The sequence below is a fragment of the Babylonia areolata genome, chromosome 22, assembly GCF_041734735.1.
Source record: "Babylonia areolata isolate BAREFJ2019XMU chromosome 22, ASM4173473v1, whole genome shotgun sequence".
Taxonomy (NCBI): domain Eukaryota; kingdom Metazoa; phylum Mollusca; class Gastropoda; order Neogastropoda; family Buccinidae; genus Babylonia; species Babylonia areolata.
In genome coordinates, this window is record NC_134897.1 from 15,099,533 (window position 1) to 15,123,352 (window position 23,820).

The 23,820-nt window shown below is 44.2% G+C and overlaps 1 protein-coding gene across 3 annotated transcripts in view; it reads left to right on the forward strand.

The window, feature by feature from the left end:
- The window catches only part of LOC143297267 (galanin receptor 2a-like), a 131,537-nt gene extending 108,021 nt beyond the window's left edge, over positions 1-23,516 (forward strand). For all 3 annotated transcript variants that reach the window (XM_076609515.1, XM_076609514.1, XM_076609513.1), the window contains exons 2-3: positions 11,510-11,628; positions 22,278-23,516. In XM_076609515.1, the coding sequence (XP_076465630.1) occupies positions 22,278-23,435 (1,158 nt within the window). In that variant the 5' untranslated portion in view covers positions 11,510-11,628 and the 3' untranslated portion in view covers positions 23,436-23,516. The remainder of the gene's footprint in view (positions 1-11,509; positions 11,629-22,277) is intronic.
- The last annotated feature ends 304 nt before the right edge of the window (positions 23,517-23,820 follow it).

The window sequence follows — 23,820 nt, forward strand, 5'->3', positions numbered from 1 at the left end:
AGAGCCGTCTGTAAATACTCGTATCTTTAGATGATTAAGGTATTTCTCTTCCAAATGGATTCGTACATGCGATGTAAGTAAATTTATGTTGTCATCTGTGGTCAGAACAGTATGATCGATATCAAACTGCGCTCTTTGAAGTTCCCATACAGGTGTAGGTGATACGCACACGGTTGTGTATGTATCTGTCTGCACACGGTTGTGTATGTATCTATCTGTACACGTGTGTGGCTGTATATCGGTTTGTACACGTGTGTGTCTGTATATCGGTTTGTACACGTGTGTGTGTATCTGTCTGTGTGCACACGGTTGTGCATGTATCTGTCTGTACACGTGTCTTTCTCTGTCTGTCTGTACACGTGTGTGTCTCTATTTGTCTGTACACGTGTGTGTCTCTGTCTGTCTGTACATGCTTTTGCCTGTATCTGTTCCTCCCTCGCCATCCCTTCCCTCCTCCCCCTCCTCCTCCTCCCCCTTTCAATTCCACTGGTTGCTTTGACCATCTTCCCTGTCCCCTTCCTTTCTATGTTTTTTTTTCCCCCAGCAGTCTGTCTGTCTTTCCTTTCTTTCTTTCACCTCTCACCTCGTGCTCCCTAAAAACTGAAAGCCACTTCAAGTTACGTAACACAATAGCCGAGTGGTTAAAGTGTAGGACTTTCAATCTGAGGGTCCCGGGTTTGAATCTCGGTAACGGCGCCTGGTGGGTAATGGGTGGAGGGTTGTTTTTTGTTGTTGTTTTGTTTTGTTTTCCATCTCCCAGGTTAACATATGTGCAGACCTGCTAGTGACTGAACCCCCTTCGTGTGTACACGCACGCAGAAGATCAGCTACGCACGTTAGAGATCCTTTAATCCATGTCAGCGTTCGGTGGGTTATGGAAACAAGAATACACCCAGCAGAGTATGGCTGCCTTCACGGCGGGGTAAAAACGGTCATACACGTAAAAGCCCACTCGTGCACATACGAGTGAACGTAGGAGTTGCAGCCCACGAACGCAGAAGAAGAAGTAGTTAGTACACTGTACAAACACTGAGATACGAAGAAGAAGAAGAAGAGAGAGAGAGACAGACAGACAGACAGACAGACAGACAGACAGACAGACAGACAGAGACAAACACAAATCCACGCGAACAGAAAAAGAGTGAAAACAATCCAAATGTCAATCTCAGACGTACCCGTGTTTTGGAAGTGAAGGAGAAGGGTGAGGGTGGTGGGTGGGGGGTGGGGTGGGGGGCAGGGGAGAGGGGACAGGGGGGGGGGACGAGCAAAGGAAACGGGGGGGTGAAGATGGTAGGTGGGGAGGAGGGGGGGGGGGGAGTTCGAACATTTCATAAAGAAGCGAAAGGTCGTTACGTGACGTGTTCTGTTCTGATATTTTGTTCATCGATTTCTTTTTTTGACAGAATGACCGTCGAGCGTTTTTTCCCTTTACTTGTTAATCCACCAAACGACATCTTATCACTGGATTTTCTGTGCCTTATAAAACGTAACAAAGTCATATGTTTGCTAATGTTGACACTCCATGGGGACAAAGAGCTGAATTTTCTTGATTGCTGATTACAGTATCATCAGCTGATTTATTTCTCTGCTTTCTCTCTCTATGTCTCTCTCTGTGCCTCTTTCTCTCTGTCTGTCTGTCTGTCTCTCTCTGTCTGTCTGTCTGTCTCTGCCATTACTTTGAATGGATGGTCGAACTGCACTTTGTTGCACAGATTGATTGATTTCGTTTTGGTTTTGGTTTTCATCAATATTATTACTATTGATGCATGTTGTTATTTGTATTATGAACCCCCATGTCATTAGGGCTGTAAAGCTATTGACATTAAAGTGTTCAGTGTTCAGTGTTCAGTGTTCTGTCTGTCTCTCTGTATATTTTTTTTATCTCCGTCTCTCTCTGTGTCCTTCGTGCATGGCTCTCTCTCTCTCTCTCTCTCTCTCTCTCTCTCTCTCTCTCTCTTACACTCACACACACACACACACACTTACACACACACACACACGCACGCACGCACGCACGACCGCACGCACATAAATATTATAGACACCCCCCTCACACACACACACACACCCCACGCACGCACCCCCCACCCCACCCCCCTCACACACACACACACACACACACACACACACACACACAAGCAGACATATGCAAAAACCTAGCCACCACTTGAAGAAAAACAATAATATCAAAGGTGTCAGACACCTGACCTTTACATTTATCACGAGCTGGGGGCAGTGTGGGCACAACACTTGTCTGTGTCCATCTTTGCAAAATAACAAACCGAAAAAGAAAGAAAGAAAGAAAAACAGAAAGAAGAAGAAGAAAGAAACTTCAAGGTTATCCATATCAACCCCCTTCACCCTCCACCCCTCCCCCATCCTCCCAACTTTCCTTTAGCACCCCCTCCTCCCCTGTTGTGTTGCTTCCAGACGTTAACAAGACCAAGACGACTTCACGCCTGTATTTGTATTTGTATTTCTTTTTATCACAACATATTTCTCTGTGTGAAATTCCGGCTGCTCTTCCCAGGGAGAGCGCGTCGCTACACTACATCGCCACCCTTTTTGACTCACTTGTGTAAACAAAGTGAGTCTATGTTTTAACCCGGTGTTCGGTTGTGTGTGTGTGTGTGTGTGTGTGTGTGTGTGTGTGTGTCTGTGGTAACTTTAACATTGACATTTTCTCTGCAAATACTTTGTCAGTTGACACCAAATTAGGCATAAAAATAGGAAAAATTCAGTTCTTTCTAGTCATCTTGTTTAAAACAATATTGCACCTCTGGGATGGGCACACACAAAAATGAAGCCTAATTATATGCAAACTGCATTTACTGTTATATTTATATTTTTTGTATTCTCTAAACTTGGCACTCTGATCTGATATTCTGACCCAACAACAAGGGCAGTCATTATTATCATTTTTTGTTCAAACAGGAACTTCTTTTGCTAAGCATGGAAGTTTTATTTATTTTGCAAACGTTTTGGTGCATATAGTAAAAAAGGGAAATTACTCTGTAATTAATGCTAGGGGACTTAATTCGAATCTGGTTAGGACTTCTTTTTTCTTTTTTTCTTTTTTTTTAACACAAAGCTTTATAATAACAAATACAGAACGCATTTTAACGATTAGATTTTTTTTTAAAGTGTATCACAAGTGAGTCTTGAAGGCCTTGCCTCTCTTGTTATTGTATTTTTTCCTGCGTGCAGTTTTATTTGTTTTTCCTGTCGAAGTGAATTTTTCTACAGAATTTTGCCAGGAACAACCCTTTTTGTTGCCGTGGGTTCTTTTACGTGCGCTAAGTGCATGCTGCACACAGGACATTTAATATGTCTTGTTTCATGAGCCATGTCCAAGGCCTGACAAAGACATAATTAAATATGTTCTTGTTTCAATCGTGAAAAAGGATCAAGTTAGCTAGCGATATTTTTTTTTCACGCTTTTATCCTATCGTTGTTCTCTTCCTCTCATGACCCAAACGTCAACAGACGACCTCTTACACCTTTAAACTTCATCTTCATCTAACAAAACCAACGCAACATGCAAAGACAACCTAACACCATAAAATATTATGCATCGTCAACAAACCAACCACCCACGCACGCACCCCCCACCCACGAACTTAACATTTAAAACCCCGCTTGTTTCTTCATAAACAAACCAAACGTCAAAATGCCAGCCCCTTCAACCTTTAAACATTAGTTTTCAAGTGGCTGCAGAAGTTACATGTGGGGTCTGGAATGTTTTTGGGGGAGGCACGTGTGTCCTTTGAAAATGAAAACCGAATTTTTAAAGATGAAACTTAGTTATTTTGTAAAGCTTCCAGGTTATCCTTATAATTTCCCCGTCAGCCTTCCCTCTCTCTTTTGTTGTGTGGGCCCTTGTTGTGTGTGTTTGCGTGTGAGGGCGTGTTGGTTGATGTGTATTGAAGTTTAGTGAGAGAAAGAGAGATTCTACTAGAAATACCCCTTTCAAGCGAAACCGATCGCTTATCAAAAGCCCCTTGAATTTCATAAGGAACTTTCAAACTGAAGAGACTTTAGTATATTGTAACCTTCACGGGGGGTTTTAACCGGAAACTTTAAATTACATTTATCTTGAATACGTTTGTCTGTTGTGTTGGCTAAAAATATAAAAAGTTTGGGAGTTTAAGAGAGAAGATGAACCTAATAAAATGGCAACAACGTCATAAAATGAAGCTTATTTTTAGCGGATCTAAATGATACGTATATTTAATTTTTGTTTCTCTAATACTTGGCTCTATTCATCTTTCTTCCCATCATACATCATTGATTTACACAAATTTTTAAACCACTTTTTTTTTATCGTCTCATCCGAATGACTAGCATCCAGACCACCACTCAAAGTCTTATGGAGGGGGAGAAAATATCGGCGGCTGAGCCGTGATTCGAACCAGCGCGCTCATATTCTCTCGCTTCCTAGGCAGACGCGTTACCTCTGGGCCATCACTCCAGTAAGCATCGACTTGTTTCTATCGTGAACAAGCATCCAGACGTCACAAGACGAAGACGACTTCACACTTTAAAACACTATGTTGTTTCTATCGTGAACAATGACCCAAACGTCAACATGACAAAGACGACTTAACACCTTTAAACATCGTCTTGTTTCTATCGTGAACAATGACCCAAACGTCAACATGACAAAGACGACATAACACCTTTAAATATCGTCTTGTTTCTATCGTGAACAATGACCCAAACGTCAACATGACAAAGACGACATAACACCTTTAAATATCGTCTTGTTTCAATCGTGAACAATGACCCAAACGTCAACAAAGACGACATAACACCTTTAAATATCGTCTTGTTTCAATCGTGAACAAGGATCCAAACGTTAGCAAGACGAAGACGACTTCACACTTTAAAACACTGTGTTGTTTCTTTCATGAACAATGACCCAAACGTCAACAAGACGAAGACGACTTAACACCTTTAAACATCATCTTGTTTCTATCGTGAACAATAACCCAAACGTCAACATGACAAAGACAACTTAACACCTTTAAACATCGTCTTGTTTCTATCGTGAACAATAACCCAAACGTCAACATGACAAAGACAACTTAACACCTTTAAACATCATCTTGTTTCTATCGTGAACAATGACCCAAACGTCAACATGGCAGAGACGACTTTACACCTTCGTCTTGTTTTTATCGTGAACAAGCATCCAGACGTTAACAAGACGAAGACGACTTCACGCCTTGAAACACTGTGTTGTTTTTTTATGAACAATGACCCAAAAATCAACATGAAGACGATTTAACACATTTAAACATCGTCTTGTTTCTATCGTAAACAAGGATCCAGACGTTAACAAGACGAAGACGACTTCACACTTTAAAACACTGTGTTGTTTCTTTCATGAACAATGACCCACACGTCAACAAGACGAAGACGAATTAACACCTTTAAACATCGTCTTGTTTCTATCGTGAACAATGACCCAAACGTCAACATGACAAAGATGACTTCACACCTTTAAACACAGTCTTGTTTCTATCATGAACAATGACCCAAACGTCAACATGACAAAGACGACTTAGCACCTTTAAACATCATTTTGTTTCTATTGTGAACAATGACCCAAACGTCAGCATGACAAAGACGAATTAACACCTTTAAACATCGTCTTGTTTCTATCGTGAACAATGACCCAAACGTCAACATGACAAAGACGACTTCACACCTTTAAACACCGTCTTGTTTCTATCATGAACAATGACCCAAACGTCAGCATGACAAAGACGAATTAACACCTTTAAACACCGTCTTGTTTCTATCATGAACAATGACCCAAACGTCAACATGACGAAGAAGACTTCACACCTTTAAACACCGTCTTGTTTCTATCATGAACAATGACCCAAACGTCAACATGACGAAGAAGACTTCACACCTTTAAACATCGTCTTGTTTCTATCATGAACAATGACCCAAACGTCAACATGAGGAAGAAGACTTCACACCTTTAAACATCGTCTTGTTTCTATCATGAACAATGACCCAAACGTCAACATGAGGAAGAAGACTTCAAACCTTTAAACATCGTCTTGTTTCTATCATGAACAATGACCCAAACGTCAACATGAGGAAGAAGACTTCACACCTTTAAACATCGTCTTGTTTCTATCATGAACAATGACCCAAACGTCAACATGAGGAAGAAGACTTCACACCTTTAAACATCGTCTTGTTTCTATCATGAACAATGACCCAAACGTCAACATGACGAAGAAGACTTCACACCTTTAAACATTGTGTTGCAGAGTGTCTGCATGAAGGACACTGTGGGTGGGTCTATATAATTGTTGTCTGGTGGTAGGCACGATAGAATGATCCGCACTGAACACTGTATGTAATGCATTTTTTTTTTAGTTCGTGACTTTAGTCTTATTTTGTTCTCCTTCTGCTTAGCAGTTCCTCGTCTTTATTTTCCTCTGTCAGCCTGTCTGTCTCTCGGTGTGTGTGTGTGTGTGTGTGTGTGTGTGTGTGTGTGTGTGTGTGAGAGAGAGAGAGAGAGAGAGAGAGAGAGAGAGAGAGAGCAAACAAGCAAAAAACACACATTGAAACGACAACAACCATTATAGTTCTTCAGTCAAAAGACATGTGGAATTCATAAAGGAACATTTCAAATCTGAAGAGACATTTACGTATAATTGTAAGCTACTAACACACACACACACACACACACACACACACACACACACACACACACACACACACAATTATGTGTATATATATATATATATGTGTGTGTGTGTGTGTGTGTGTGTGTGTGTGTGTGTGTGTGTGTGTGTGTGTGTGTGTGTGTGTGTGTGTATACATGTATGTATGTATGTATATATACACAGAGAGAGAGAGAGAAATGAATAAATAAACAACCGGAATAACGTCATTTTCATTGTTTCTTTTCAGACGGTATCCTAACATGAATACGCGATACAATTTTTGTTCTGGCTACATAATTGATTCATTCATCCTTTCTTTCTTTCATATATTCATTGATTGATTTATACCAGACTAAATAAGCTCACCTTTTTTTTCCTCAAACATTTACTTAACATTTAGTTATGGTTTATTCCAGCTGACCTCTTTAGATCAGTATGTTTATTCTGTGAAATATATGACCACTGCCCTTGACTCTCAAGGTGTTTGAGAAGCTGACAGATGGTCCAATAACACTGTCACCATGATTTACACCCTACGGCCCCCCTTCAGTATCTGTATTTCTCTCTTTTGCCACAACAGATTTCTCTGTGTGAAATTTGGGATCCTCTCCCCAGGGAGAGCGCATTGCTACACTACAGCGCCACCCTTTTTTAAAAAATTTTTCATGCGTTGCAGTTTCATTTGTTTTTCCTACTGAAGTGGATTTTTCGACAGAATTTTGCCAGGAACAACCCTTTTGTTGCCGTGGGTTCTTTTACTGCATGCTGCACGCAGGATCTCGGTTTATCGTCTCATCCGAATGACTAGCGTCCAGACCACCACTCAAAGTCTAGTGGAGGGGAAGAAAATATTGGCGGCTGAGCCGTGATTCGAACCAGCGCGCTCAGATTCTCTTGCTTCCTAGGCGGACGCGTTACCTCTAGGCCATCACTCCACGCCGCTTATGCAAGGCACACACACTTCCACAGACAACTTGAATACAGCTGTGATGTCAGTGCACCGATCCAAGACTTTCCTGTGCCAGGTGTGATGAGGAGGGGGCGGGGGTTGAAACTGTGGAATAAGGCATGTCACTTCACAACTTTGGGTTCTGAGTCAGGAAACTTTTTTCTACGTGTGTTCAGAATCAGAATGGGGAAAAACAACAACAAAAAAGCCAAACCAACAACTATACAAAGTGAAGACTTACATATTCATAACTCTGTCTGTCTGCCTGCCTGCCTGTCTGCCTGCCTGTTTGCCTGTCTGTCTGTCTGTCGCTTTCATATTGTGGACTAGAGGCCTGACATTAAAACACACACACACACACACACACACACACACCCGACTTCGTCTCTGTCTCTGTCTCTATCTCTATCTCTGTCTGTCTGTCTGTCTCTGTCTCTCTCCCTCCGTCCCTCCCCCCCACACCTTCAATGTCACCCCCCACACACACACACATACACACAATCAATGACTGTACCACTGGTGGGCTGTGGGGGTGGCCTCAAGAGTTTTCAAAGTCACACACACACACACAAAGAACAAACCCAAAAAACATCCCCACTCGTTGTCAGCCCGTGCGTTCTATGGGATCGTGGCCATGTCAAAAAGCGATGAATGTCAACTCCGAAGTATTTACGAGGAAAAGGAAAACACGAGAGAGTGGGTGACAATTAACGTTCACCGCTGTTACCATACTGTCGTGCTCCTAGTTTGTTTTTGTTTTTGTTTTTTGTTTTGTTTGTTTTTTTATTTTACTGTGGCCCACACCGCTTCGTCGTATGGCCCCAGAAGTAGGTTATCACCAACAAAAGCCACGTAGATTGGGGGTATCCTCCCTCTCCATTCTGTGTCTTTGATTACAAACATCATCAGTCCACCACTATCTTTCACACCATCACCACCACCATCAGCACACTGTCCATCAGACTGTTATCCTACGTGTTGGAACTGATCGCAACATGAAGGTACCTATGTAGGCAGCTCCGTAAACACAGCCTTCAATGTTCATATCGAATACCGGATTTCACACAGAGAAATCTGTTGTGATAAAAAGAAATAAAATACAAATACAAACATCAGTCATACGAGAAGAAGACGGCGAAAATGAAGGGCAAAAAGAAGAAGAAGAAGGAGGATGAGGAGGAGCGGAAGAAGAAGAAGAAGCAGGAGGAGGAGGAGGAGATAGAAGAAGAAGAAGAAAGAGAAGAAGGAGGAGGAGGAGGAAGAAGAAGAAAAAGAAGGAGAAGAAGAAGAAGAAGAAAAAGGAGAAGAAGAAGAAGTAGAAGAAGAAAAAGAAGAAGGAGAAGAAGAAGAAGAAGAAAAAGGAGAAGAAGAAGAAGAAGTAGAAGAAGAAAAAGAAGAAGGAGGAGGAGGAGGAAGAAGAAGAAAAAGAAGGAGAAGAAGAAGAAGAAGAAAAAGAAAAAGAAATAAACTGAAATAAAATAAAATAATAAGAACGACGAATAAGAATAGGAACTTGAATAGTCTATTAAAGGTAACAAAGCGATGAAAAACTGGAACAATTGGTACATTATATGTACATAGGTATTTACACACACACACACACACACAACACACACACACACACACACACACACACACACCCCCACACACACACACACAAAAAATTATAAAACAAGCAACAAAGACATAGGTACACATTCACGCCCACACATTCAACACACACAAACACACACCACGTGAAGAAGCAGAGAAAAGAAGAAAAGAAAAAGAAGAAAAAGAGAAGAAGGAGAAGAAGAAGAAGAAGAAGGAGGAGGAGGAAGAAGTAGAAAAAGAAGAGAGAAGAAGAAGAAGAAAAAGGAGGAGGAGGAAGAAGAAAAAGGAGAAGGAGGAGGAGGAAGTAGAAAAAGAAGGAGAAGAAGAAAAAGAAGGAGAAGAAGAAGAAAAAGGAGAAGGAGGAGGAAGAAGAAGGAGGAAGAGGAGGCGGAGGAGAAGGAGGAGGAGGAGGAAGAAGAAGAAGAAGAGAAACAACAACAACAGCAGGAACAGGAACACAAAGAAGAGAGCAAAAGAACGCGAAGAACGGCTGTGACAACAACAACAACAACAACAGTGACAACAACAACAACAAACACAATTTCGGAGAGCAGTTTTGATATCTCTGCCGATGCGCGCACACACACACACACACACACACACACACACACGACAAAGTTTGTTGTCGAAATCGAAATTCTTTCGAAAACTTTCATCATGATACGTCACACACGACTCCCCCTATACAATCAGTGCACACATAACATGCACGCGCATCACGGCGCGAGAGAGCACGCGTGAGAGAGAGAGAGAGAGAGAGAGAGAGAGTGTGTGTGTGTGTGTGTGTGTGTGAGTGAGTGCGGTACCGTGCGCGAACGCAGACGGCCAGATCCTGACAAGGTGAAGCCCACGTGTGTCACCAGTCACTGCGCCCCACGTACCCTCCTTGATACAACAGGTGGTAATTCAAACACTGTCCCTCTGTATCACACACACACACACACACACACACACACACACTGTGACCTAACTAAACCTGTACATTATACAAAACCCACTTTCTCCTTTTCTTTGACCATAGAAGCTCAAAAACAACACTTCAACCTAGATATGATTTGGACGCCAAGAAAGAACCAGAAAGTTTACGACTCGCTATGCAGATCCATTCTCCTTTCAGAATGCAAAGGGGGGGGAACAGTGACAAATCGCGAACTGTTCGTGTTTCTACACAACCCCAGGTGACATTGTCGGCTGTCTAGCAGAGTGCAAAGCGCAGGACAAAGTCATGTTTACCTGTTCCACTTGACCCACTGCGCGTAGTGCACGCGGCTTTGTTTGCGGTGTGAGCAAAGTCACATTCTTCTTCAACACAGCAGATGTACACCTTGTTCAACTCAGTGTTCAACTCATCTGTACCAGATAAAACGACAAGACTGGTGTCTTTTTTTTACTTTTCTTTTTTTTCTTTTCTTAGCAGTGCTGGTTATGGTAATGTTTGTTCCGTTGTTTTGTTTAGTTTATTCCAGATTTAAAAGAAGTCACCGGTTTTGTTTTGTGTTTTTGTTTTTTTTAATGTTATGGCTATGTTAAAGTTTGTTCGGTTGTTTTGTAATGGTCTAGTTTGTTCTTGTTCCAGATCTTAAAAGAAGTCACTGTTTTTTGCTGTGTTTTTCGTTTCTTTTTCTTTTTTTCTTTTCTTTTCTCACAGACACTTAATGCTTATTGTATGATTAATTCCAGGCTCAGAACATAAGTCAGGATTAGGTGTGTCTTCCCCCTCCCCCCCCCCCCCTCACAACCCCCCCCCCCCCCCCCCCCCCCCCCCCCCCCCCCCCCAGCGCATGCTTGCAACGTTTGTTATTTCTATATGTATTTGGATTTTGGATTTCTCTTTTTATCACAACAATTTTCTCTGTGTGAAATTCGGACTGCTCTCCCTGGGTAGAGCGCGTCGCTACACTAAAACGCCACCCTTTTTTTTTCGTATTTTTTCCTGATTACAGTTTTATTTGTTTTTCCTATCGAAGTGGATTTTCCGACAGAATTTTGCCCGGAACAACCCTTTTGTTGCCGTTGGTTCTTTTACGTGCGCTAAGTGCATGCTGCACACGGGACCTCGGTTTATCGTCTCATTCGAATGACTAGCGTCCAGACCACCACTCAAAGTCTAGTGGAGGGGGGAGAAAATATCGGTGGCTGAGCCATGATTCGAACCAGCGCGCTCAGATTCTCTCGCTTCCTAGGCGAACGCGTTACCTCTAGGCCATCACTCCACTTATGCTGTTTTCAATGACTTCTAGTGGACTGACAGTGATTGTGAACTGTGCTGCAGGCCAAGCCAGGGGCCAACAGGAGCAGGGACGGGCCGGGTGTGTAGCTGGGTATCCCGAGTACCCGGGGTGCCGTGAAGTGTCACTGTCCTCACCCTGACTGCTGAAGGCTCTCTTCAAGGTGACCTGTGGTCCTGTCTCTGGACAGGTCTTGACTGATTTGTTGACTGACTCTGTTGCTGTGTTGTGCTTCAGTTTACTTTGTTGACTGACTGTTGTGCTTCATGTCACTTTGTTGACTGACTGTTGTGCTTCATGTTACTTTATTGACTGACTCTGTTGCTGTGTTGTTACTTTGTTGACTGATTGTTGTGCCTCATTTCACTGTGTTGGCTGATTGTTGCTGTGTTGTGCTTCAATTTACTTTGTTGACTGACTGTTGTGCTTCATGTTACTTTGTTGACTGACTGTTGTGCTTCATGTTACTTTGTTGACTGACTGTTGCTGTGTTGTGCTTCATGTTACTTTGTTGACTGACTGTTGTGCTTCATGTTACTTTGTTGACTGACTGTTGTGCTTCATGTTACTTTGTTGACTGACTGTTGTGCTTCATGTTACTTTGTTGACTGACTGTTGCTGTGTTGTGCTTCATGTTACTTTGTTGACTGACTCTTGTGCTTCATGTTACTTTGTTGACTGACTCTTGTGCTTCATGTTACTTTGTTGACTGACTGTTGCTCTGTTGTGCTTCATGTTACTTTGTTGACTGACTGTTGTGCTTCATGTTACTTTGTTGACTGACTGTTGTGCTTCATGTTACTTTGTTGACTGACTGTTGTGCTTCATGTTACTTTGTTGACTGACTGTTGCTGTGTTGTGCTTCATGTTACTTTGTTGACTGACTGTTGTGCTTCATGTTACTTTGTTGACTGACTCTTGTGCTTCATTTTACTTTGTTGACTGACTGTTGTGCTTCATGTTACTTTGTTGACTGACTGTTGCTCTGTTGTGCTTCATGTTACTTTGTTGACTGACTGTTGTGCTTCAGTTTACTTTGTTGACTGACTGTTGCTCTGTTGTGCTTCATTTTACTTTGTTGACTGACTGTTGTGCTTCATTTTACTTTGTTGACTGACTGTTGTGCTTCATTTTACTTTGTTGACTGACTGTTGTGCTTCATGTTACTTTGTTGACTGACTGTTGTGCTTCATTTTACTTTGTTGACTGACTGTTGTGCTTCATTTTACTTTGTTGACTGACTGTTGCTGTGTTGTGCTTCATGTTACTTTGTTGACTGACTGTTGTGCTTCATTTTACTTTGTTGACTGACTGTTGCTGTGTTGTGCTTCATGTTACTTTGTTGACTGACTCTTGTGCTTCATTTTACTTTGTTGACTGACTGTTGTGCTTCATTTTACTTTGTTGACTGACTGTTGTGCTTCATTTTACTTTGTTGACTGACTGTTGCTGTGCTGTGCTTCATTCTACTTTGTTGACTGACTCTGTTGGCCTGTCGTGCTTCATTTTCAGTAAAAATAAATTCATCAGCTGGTTCTCTGTCTTCATATAAAGATTCTTTGCATACTTAGTTGACTGACTGTTCCTCTGTTGTGCTTCATTTCCCACTTTCACTCATTCATTTGGAGCCGGTATGTGTTGAAAACTCTGTTAACTTCTCTGTCTATCGGTCTGCTTCTTTGTATTTATGTGTGCATTCGTGTGTGTGGCGCCCTCCTTGCTTTTGTCTCAATTGCCAGCTGGCGAAAAGTGTGGTCGTTTCCCTTGCCACGCTTTCTGGCGATCACAGGCGTTGTGGTAAAAGTGTGTGAGGCATAAGCGTGAAATGGTGAGGAGAAAGTGGGATGGCACCTCCCTCCCTCACACACAGCGCTCCTGAACCATGCTCAAGGATGTGATGGGAAAATAGTGACAGACAGACAGACAGAGAAAACACTGGGAGGAGACAGACAGACAGACTGAGAGAAGAGAGAGACAGACAGACAGACAGACATAGAAAACACAGAGACAGACAGACAGACAGAGAGAACAGAGAGAGAGACAGGCAGACAGGTAGAGAAAACACAGGGAGAGACAGACAGACGGACAGAGAGGACAGAGAGAGACAGACAGACAGAGAAAACACAAAGATAGACAGACAGAGAGAACAGACAAACAGAGAAAACACAGAGAGAGACAGACAGACAGACAGAGATAGAAATAGATGAATGGATATATATATATATATATATATATATATATGAGGGGGGGGGGGATTCATGTATCGTACTGACAATCTTTGTCTCAAAGAAACCGTGCGACATGAGACAGAAACAGAGAGAAGAAGAGACAGAGAGGAGGAGGAGGAAGAGACAGAGATGACAGAAGGGGAGACAGAGATAGGAAGAGACAGCGACAGACGGAAGAAAAGACAGAGATAGGAAGAGACAGAGATGACAGAAGGAGAGACAGAGATAGGAAGAGACAGAGACTGACAGAAGGAGAGACAGAGATAGGAAGAGACAGAGATGACAGAAGGAGAGACAGAGATAGGAAGAGACAGAGATGACAGAAGGAGAGACAGAGATAGGAAGAGACAGAGATGACAGAAGGAGAGACAGAGATAGGAAGAGACAGAGATGACAGAAGGAGAGACAGAGATAGGAAGAGACAGAGATGACAGAAGGAGAGACAGAGATAGGAAGAGACAGAGACAGACAGAAGGAGAGACAGAGACAGGATAGGCAGAGATGACAGAATGAGAGACAGAGATAGGAAGAGACAGAGATGACAGAAGGAGAGACAGAGATAGGAAGAGACAGACAGACAGGAGAGACAGAGATAGGAAGCAAGACAGAGATGACAGAAGGAGAGACAGAGATAGGAAGAGACAGAGAGGAGGAGGAGGAAGAGAAAGAGACGGAGACAGACAGAAGGAGAGACAGAGATAGGAAGCAAGACGGAGAGACATGATGTCTGACGAAGAGGTGCGGTCTGGTCAGAACATGTACGAACGAAGTGAAGGAACCAGAAATCGAACCCAAAGTCTCCCGTCTGTCCCTGAGTGGCGAACATGTGGGCCTGGTAATGAGAGACACACACCCCACACCCCACTCCCCTTCACACACACACACACACACACACACAAACTAGTCAGTGGGGTGGAGAAAGGGGGAGGGGGTAGAGAGGAGGGGGAGACTGAGAAAAGGGAGAGCGGAGAGATGGTGGAAAGGGAATGGGGGTGAGGGTGGGGGCTTGGGAGGGGGTGGGGGAGGTGAGTAAGGAGGGAGGGTGGTAGTAGGGGAGGGAGGAAAACTCGCCCACGGAGGATTGTCGTCGTACGACGCAGCTGCCAAATCTCCGATGGAATATTGACCTCAAAACACCAAAAAGCCGTTTAGGAGAGAGAGAGAGAGAGAGACAGAGAGAGAGAGAGACAGAGAGAGACAGAGACAGAGAAACAGAGAGAAACAGAGACAGATGAGAGAGACAGAAAGTGAGGGAGACAGACAGAAAGACAAGACACAGGTACTCTACTCATCTCCCCCCCCCCCCTCCCGTTCCCTTCCCGTTCCTCATCTCTCCACTCCTTTCTCTCAGTACTTTGTGTCACCCCCATCCTCCTCCTCCTCCTCCCTAACCGCACACCCTGCACCCCACAGACAGATAGGCAGGCACAGAGACAGAGACAGACAGACAGAGACAGACAGAGACAGACAAAGACAGACAGAGACAGAGGAGAGAGGGGGAGAAAGAAGGGGGGGGGGAACAGACAAACACAGACAGACAGAAAGACACAGAGACACTGACTGACACACTGAAATGTTTAATGTCATTATCTGAAAAGCTCTGGTGATATAGTAGGTACTAATCAGAACAAAACTGTGCAAAATAGATTAAAGTGGAACAGAAAGGAAAAAAAAGAAACAGAATTGAAACAACATAAACTAATAAGAGATGTGCGACATTTTGACACTTTGTCATTAGCTTAATTAAAGTACATGTGACAGGGGGGGGGGGGGGGGGGGGGGGGTAATGTGCCTTTTTTCAGTCGTTCGTAAATGAACAGTACACAGAAAACAAAGTACAGATAAATTATATAATAAATATTCACGCATGTAACAGACACTGAGACAGCCACAGCCACAGAGAGAGAGAGAGAGAGAGAGATGGAGAGAGAGAGAGAGAGAGAGTGGAATGACGGTGATATTGGTCATCTCTGTCTCACAAAGAAAGCCAGAGAGAGAGATGGAGAGACAGAGAGAGAGAGAGAGAGTGGAATGACGGTGATATTGGTCATCTCTGTCTCACAAAGAAAGCCAGAGAGAGAGAGAGACAGAGAGAGAGAGAGAGAGAGAGAGAGAGTGGAATGATGGTGATATTGGTCATCTCTGTCTCACAAAGAAAGCCAGAGAGAGAGATGGAGAGAGAGAGAGAGAGACAGAGAGAGAGAGAGAGAGAGAGAGAGAGAGAGTGGAATGATGGTGATAGTGGTCATCTCTGTCTCACAAAGAAAGCCAGAGAGAGAACGAGAGGTGAGGAGAGTGTGGGTCATGGTATTAATAATTATGCCCCCCTCCACCCCCACACCCTCTCACTCTATTTCTTGAATACAACAGCAATAATGTGTTTGCAGAAGGGGTGGAGAGTATGTGTATGCGAACGTGCGTGCGTGCGTGTGTGTATGTGTGTGTGTGTGTGTGTGTGTGTGTGCTTGTGTGTGTGTGTGTGTGTGTGTGTGTGTGTGTGTGTGTGTGTGTGTGTGTGTGTGTGTGTGTGTGTGTGAGTGCGCATATGGGAAAAGTAGCCATCATTGAAGGCAGCAAAAGGTAAAATCAATGAAGAAGCCGGAAGACATTCCGATGTATCAGACAGTCGAAACCCATTCACCCATTGATTCAGTAGTCCCTGTATTTTATTCTATTTTCTCTCCTTTTTTTGCCGATTTGTTTTATCTATTTATTTATTATTTTTGATGAAATGGGACAGGAATAACACGAATTTCTGAAAAGTCGACTTTCTGAATTATAAAAAAAAAGAAGAAGTAAAGGTTCCAAAGTACGTTAATGCGTTTCTTTCTTTCCTTATTTCTCCCCTATCCCGCTCCATCTCTCTCTCTCTCACTCTCTCTCTCTCTGTTCTTTTCCCCCTCTTCTTCGGACCTGCATTGACATCAGGATGTCTTTCTGTCTATTTTTTTATTTTTTTTTTTATTTCGTGGTTGGTGGCCCGGTTTCTCAGTGTTCATTCTGTCTTCTTTATCAGTTAGCATGGCACTTACTCTGTCTGCTGTCTGCGTGTGTGCACCGTTCTGGTCTTTCTGACTGGCCCCTCTGTGTGTGTGTGTGTGTGTGTGTGTGTGTGTGTGTGTGTGTGTGTCCATGTCTGTGTGTGTGTGTGTGTCTGTCCATGTCTGTGTATGTGTGTGTGTGTGTGTGTGTGTGTGTGTGTGTGTGTGTGTGTGTCCATGTCTGTGTATGTGTGTGTGTGTGTGTGTGTGTCCATGTCTGTGTATGTGTGTGTGTGTGTGTGTGTGTGTGTGTGTGTGTGTGTGTGTGTGTGTGTCTGTCCATGTCTGTGTATGTGTGTGTGTGTGTGTGTGTGTGTGTGTGTGTCTGTGTCTCTCTGTGTCTGTGTATCTATGTCAATGTGTTTGTACGTGTGTCTGTGCGCGTGAGTGCGTGTGCTAGCATGCGTTAGTGCGCGTGTTAGAGACAGCCAGAGACGAGAGACAGACAAGCAGACAGACAGACGGACAAACACACAATCAGAAAAGAAAAAAAAAACAATAACAAAATACAAAAAACAAAAATTAAGGCACACACAGACCGACCGACAGACAGACAGACAAACAAATAAAAGAGAACCTCGAAAAGCGAAGCACGTAACTTGCCCATCCAAACTTTGTGAAACAACCATTATCCACACACACACACACACACACACACAGGGGAGGGGGTGAGGGGAGGTGAGGGAGAGGGGGAGGGAGAGGAAATGGCAAGACAGTGATGATCATTATGATTCAGACTTCTCGCGCCTCAAGTCCTACAAAACGACATCGGAAAGAAGGACCAAGCAGCAATATACCCACCATCCCTGATGCTGTCATGCATGCACTTTGCTGTGCGCGTCACTGAGGGTGGGGGGGTTGAGGGGGGTGGGGTGAGGGTGAGGAGTGGGGGGTGGGGGGGGTTGGGGTTGGGGGGAGGGGAGTAACAGGCCTAGCATCCGAGTTCTGGAAAGACTGCTGCTAGTGGGGGGGGGGGGGGGGAGTTGTCAGAGCCCTCTTAAAAACACAGACATGAAACCACAGTACTCGCTGACTTCTGATTTTGCTCTGCTCCTGAAGTAGCAAGCATCTTTCGTGCTTTGTGTGTGTTTTTTTTGTTGTTGTTTTTTTTGTTTGTTTTTGTTGTTGTTTTTTTGGGGGGGGGGCGAGGGGGTTGTTTGTGTTTGTTTGTTTTTTTTTACACCGCTGCATCAAGTCTGTTGCAAGACTGTAAAAATGGGGGATTAGATATCATGCGAGAGAGGGGGGCCGGAGGGCGGGGGGGGGTGGGGGGGTCGGATGTTGTGTGTGTGCGTGTGTGTGTGTGTGTGTGTGTGTGTGTGTGTGTGTGTGTGTGTGTGTGTGTGTGTGTGTGTGTGTGTGTGTGTGTGTGTGTGTGTGTGTGTGTGTGTGTGTGTGTGTGTGTGTGTGCGCGTGCGCGCGCGCGTGCGCGTGTGTGTTACACGTATCCCTTCAGAGACACACCTGGACTCGTATGGCTGCTATCTGTTTGTTCGTCACAGAATGAACGAGTCAGTGAGTGTGTGTGGGAGGGGGTACAGGGGCCTACATATCTATGTGGACGTGCGCGCATGCGTTACAATTGTGGGTTGTTGTTGTTGTTGTTTTAATATATGTATTTGTGTTACATGGTTTAACTCATTTGGATGAAATTCCAAGATGTCAAAGTGGTATTACTGACTTTCTAAATGCTGTGTGAGGTGTACGACTGGGAGTTGTGAGAGATGGTGAGGAATGGGGGCCGTGTGTTGTGTGGTTAAAAGAGAGAGAGGGGGGAGAGAAAGAGAGGGAGAGAGACAGAGAGGGAGAGGGAGAGGGGGAGAGGGAGAGAGGAGAGAGAGAGGGAGAGAGGGGAGAGAGAGGGGGAGAGAGAGATGGGGGACAGAGAGAGAGAGGGGGAGAGAGAGAAGGGGGGGTAAGAGAGAGAGGGAGAGAGAGAGGGGGAGAGAGAGAGGGGGGAGAGAGAGGAGGGAGAGAGAGGGAAGGAGACAGAGAGAGAGAAGGGGGGATGAGAAGGACAGAGAGAGGAGAGGAGGGAGAAAGAAAGAGAGGCTGAAAGAGAGAGAAAGGAGAGAGTGGGAAGAGGGGGGTAAAGAGAGGGAGAGAAGAGAGGAGAGAGAGAAAGAACTGAACACTGAAATGTTTAATGTCATCAGCTGTAAAGCTCTAGTAATATGGTAGGTACTAATCGGAACAAAATGGTGCAAAACAGATAAAATGGAACAGAACGGAAAAAAAACTGAATTGAAACAACATAAACTAATAAGAGATTTGTGACACTTTGGCACTTTGTCTTTAGCTAAACGTACATGTGACAGGGGGCTATTGTGTCTTTTTTTCAGTCGTACGTCTCCAAGGTTGTAGAGAGAGAGAGAGTGAGAGGGAGGGAGAGGGCAGGAAGAGAGAGAGAGGGGGGAAGAGAGAGGGGAGAGAGAGAAAGAGAGGGAGAGAGAGAGAGTGAGAGATAAAGGGGGAGAGGGGAGAGAGGGGGGAAGAGAGAGAGAACACTGAACACTGAAATGTTTGTCATCAGCTGTAAAGCTCTAGTGACATAGTAGGTACAGTCCAGAACAAAAATGGTGCAAAATAAATAAAATGTAACAGAAAGGAAAAAAACATAACCACAGCAAACTAAACTACTAAGGGATAAGCCGCACCTTGGTATTTTGTCATTTTGCTTAAAATGTTCATGTGGCAGGCGGGTACTGTGCCTTCTTCCCCCCAGTCGTTCGTCTCTCAGGTTTGAACAGTACACAGGAAACAAAATACGTATTATAATCCGAATAATAATTATCTAAGCATGTGACAGCGACACACATCATATCAATTCGAACACATAACAAAGAACATATAACACATCAGAAAAATACATTGTCGAAATTGACCATCCAAATCTTCCTTTTGTCTATGCCTTTTCCCCCCTCATGGAACCCATACTAAGTTTATAATTAATCAATGAGTATTTGGACCAATAGTAGACGTTTTACGTATATTTACTGCCTCGGATACATATTTTGCTAGTGAGAGTATCATATCTTCATTTTCTGTCATCAGTATGCCGAATAAATCTTTTCTCTGCAGTGGAGCTGTATTGAAAAGGGTACAGTTTTTTTCGCAATTCTTCGTATCTTTTGCAGTCAAATATGAAATGGTTTTCATCTTCTGGACTTTCGCCACACATTGGGCAAGGGGATGTTGCTACGTCTGAATCGAACCATCTTCTGTTGGCATTCAGTCCATGTGCTCTCAATCTGAGCCTCGCAAAACAGATTCTATGCCACTTGTTTGTTACGATCTTGATATATTTCTCCGTTTGAAAAATTGATTTAAATGAATAGAACCGTTTATACCTATCATTGCTCTCTATTTCTCCGTGCCAGTTTTGTTTGTAACATGCCATAATTATAAGTCTATCTTTAAATTCAGATACAAAGCCGCTCTCGTGCCCTACTCCTTGGCACATCCAGACCAGACCGAATCCATGTTCCGTTAGTGTTTTCTTGATGTGGAATACCCAGTTCTGTTAGCACTTCTCCTCTTGCAGCAGCAGCATCTCGTATGCTTGCCTAGATAATCGTGATGTTGGCAGTCTAGTAAGTTTGAGCCAATATTTCATGCATTTTACAATTGATTTAATATGCAATGGGTACCTGCCAGTTTCGCTATACATTATAGTGTCTGATGAATGTAATAGGACACCAAGAAAGCGCTTCATTGCGAAAGTATGTACTCTTTCCATTTGATTATTTGTCATGAGTCCCCATATTTCCGCTCTATAGTTCAAGACGGGTTCAATTTGTGTGTCGAAAAGTTTCCAGAAAAGCTGTGCATCAGTCGACCGTAGTTTCCTGAATGATTTTATAATTTGGATGACACCTGTTTTCCCTTTTCTATTTGCTTCATCCCACGCAGATGTCAAACTCAATTTAGTTGTGAATAATATTCCAAAATATTTATTTGAATTGGTTACTTTTATTTCTCTATCACCATAGCACCATTTTTCATGATTCGAAAGATGACCTCCTTTGCGGAAGACTATAATATTGGTCTTATCAAGATTTACTGTTAATTGTAGTCTGTCTGTTTCTTGCTTAAGGGCATTTAATTGATTTTGTAACCCAATGGGTGTGTCAGACAAGAGAACAACAACGTCAGCAAATAGCATTAAGAACAATTCTGTTGCGCCAGGTATCATTTGTATTCCATGTCTACCCTTCTTTGATAACTCTACTGCCAATTTATTGATGAAAAAAGGAAAACAGCTGTGGGCTTAGCATACAGCCTTGTTTAACCCCTCGTGGACACTGAAAAAAGTCGGAACAAATACCTTTGTCACGAACACATACAAGTACAGAATCGTAGATGCTTTTAACGGACATGTAAAACTTTCCATGCACCACGCTTTTTCTTAGTGTACTCCACAGAATGTTTCTGTTCACAGAATCAAGTGCTTTTTTTAAGTCTACGAATCAGTGCCACGTATAACTTAGTCTTGCGTAAAAGATGATTTTGGACTAGAGCGTATAAAGTGAATATAGGAAGAGAGAGAGAGAGAGAGGGGGGGGGGGCATTATGCATTATGTATCACCATAATCACATCACACACTATGCATTATGTATCACCATAATCACATCACACACTATGCATTATGTATCACCATAATCACATCACACACTATGCATTACGTATCACTATAATCACATCACATGCTATGCATTATGTATCACCGTAATCACATCACGCACTATGGATTATGCATCACCGTAATCACATCACACACTATGCATGATGTATCACCGTAATCACATCACACACTATGCATTACGTATCACCATAATCACATCACACACTATGCATTACGTATCACCATAATCACATCACACACTATGCATTATGTATCACCATAATCACATCACACACTATGCATTACGTATCACCATAATCACATCACACACTATGCATTACGTATCACCATAATCACATCACACACTATGCATTACGTATCACTATAATCACATCACACGCTATGCATTGTGTATCACCGTAATCACATCACACACTATGCATTACGTATCACCGTAATCACATCACACACTATGCATCACGGATCACTATAATAACATCACACACTATGCATTACGTATCACCATAATCACATCACACACTATGCATTACGTATCACCATAATCACATCACACACTATGCATTACGTATCACCATAATCACATCACACACTATGCATTGTGTATCACCATAATGACATCACACACTATGCATTATGTATCACCATAATCACATCACACACTATGCATGATGTATCACCATAATCACATCACACACTATGCATGATGTATCACCATAATCACATCACACACTATGCATGATGTATCACCGTAATCACATCACACACTATGCATTACGTATCACCATAATCACATCACACACTATGCATGATGTATCACCATAATCACATCACACACTATGCATGATGTATCACCGTAATCACATCACACACACACAAACTGTTTTGCTGTGACCCCAGATGGACCCCAACGTGACAGACGAAACTAACGTGACGGCGGAAGCGGCGTCCTCCATCATCGACTTCTACAAGGAGCACGCCCCCCTGGCCGTGGCCATGGACCGGCTGGTGACGCCCATCTTCTACCTGATCGGGCTGCCCGCCAACCCGCTGTGCGCCTACATCTGGCTGGGTGCCCGCACCCGGCGCCACAACTCCTCCGCCATCTACCTGGGGTCGCTGTCCCTGTCCCACACCATGTTCCTGACGCTGCACGTCTTCATCGAGCTCAACTACGCCTGGGGCATCAAGACCTTCGACGGCTACGTGTGGTGCGAGGTGTTCTACATCCTGTACTACCTGCCCCAGTACCTGGCGCCGCTGCTCGTGCTGGGCTTCACGGTGGAGCGCTACATCGCCGTCTGCCACCCCTTCGTCAAGGAGCGGTGCTGCACGGTGCGCAGGGCTCTGCACGTCACCTTGATCTTCGTGCTGGCGTGCCTGGCGCTGTCCGGCGTGCAGGGCTACCTGTGGACCTACGACCCGGACTTCCGCTGCTGCAACCACCGGCCCTCGCTGCAGCGCACGCCCTTCCCCTACTACTGGACCTGGGTCACCGAGCTGACGCTCTTCGGCCTCGCCCCGCTGGCGGCGCTCGTCTTCAACGTGCTGGTGCTGCGCGAGATCCGAGACCTGACGGCGCGCGGCCCCGCTGGGGTGGTGGGGGGTGGGGTGGTGGTGGGAGGGGAGGGTGGTGGTGGTGGTGGTGGGGGTTCCGGGAACCAGGCGTCCACCGTGACGCTGCTGTCCGTGTCCTTCTACCTGATCTGCACCTGGCTGCCCGCCACCCTCGTCTACTCCCTGGAGCGACAGTTCCCCTTCGGCGAGTCGCCTTACCCGCGGGGCCCCGTGTGGCGCCGCCACTTCACCTACTACACGGTGCGCAAGCTGGTGGAGGAGGTGACGCTGTCCAACTCGGCCTGCTACTTCTTCATCTACTGCCTCACCGGCAGGCACTTCCGCTCCCGCTTCAAGGAGATCGTCTGCCCCGCGGCCTGCCGCCAGGCCTCACGGGACCTCAACGGCCTGACCAACGGCCGCTCCCTGTCCTCCAGGCACTACATCGCCGTGCCCTGTCCCGCGGGAAACGGGCACAGCACCTGCGTCAGCACCGTCTGATGACGTCGCGGCCAAACGGGGGTGTCATGACGTCACAGCAAGTCTAGCCCTGTAATGACGTCACAGTCATCATTGTATACTTACTGTATACTGTATACTTACGCTCCCCCCCCCCCCCCCCCCCCCCCCCCCCCCCAAAAAAAAACAACAACAAAAAAAACAACAACAAAAACAAACAAAAAAACAAAAAACAGTGTGCGTTTGTGCCGCAACAGTGCGTGATGACGCCACAGTCGGATATATATATATATATATATATATATATATATATATGACATCAAAACAGTGTGTAATGACGTCATACCCAGCAACTGTGTACTGACGTCACAGTCAGTGTCGTGCAATGACGTCACAGTGATGTGCAATGGCGTCACAACAGCATATT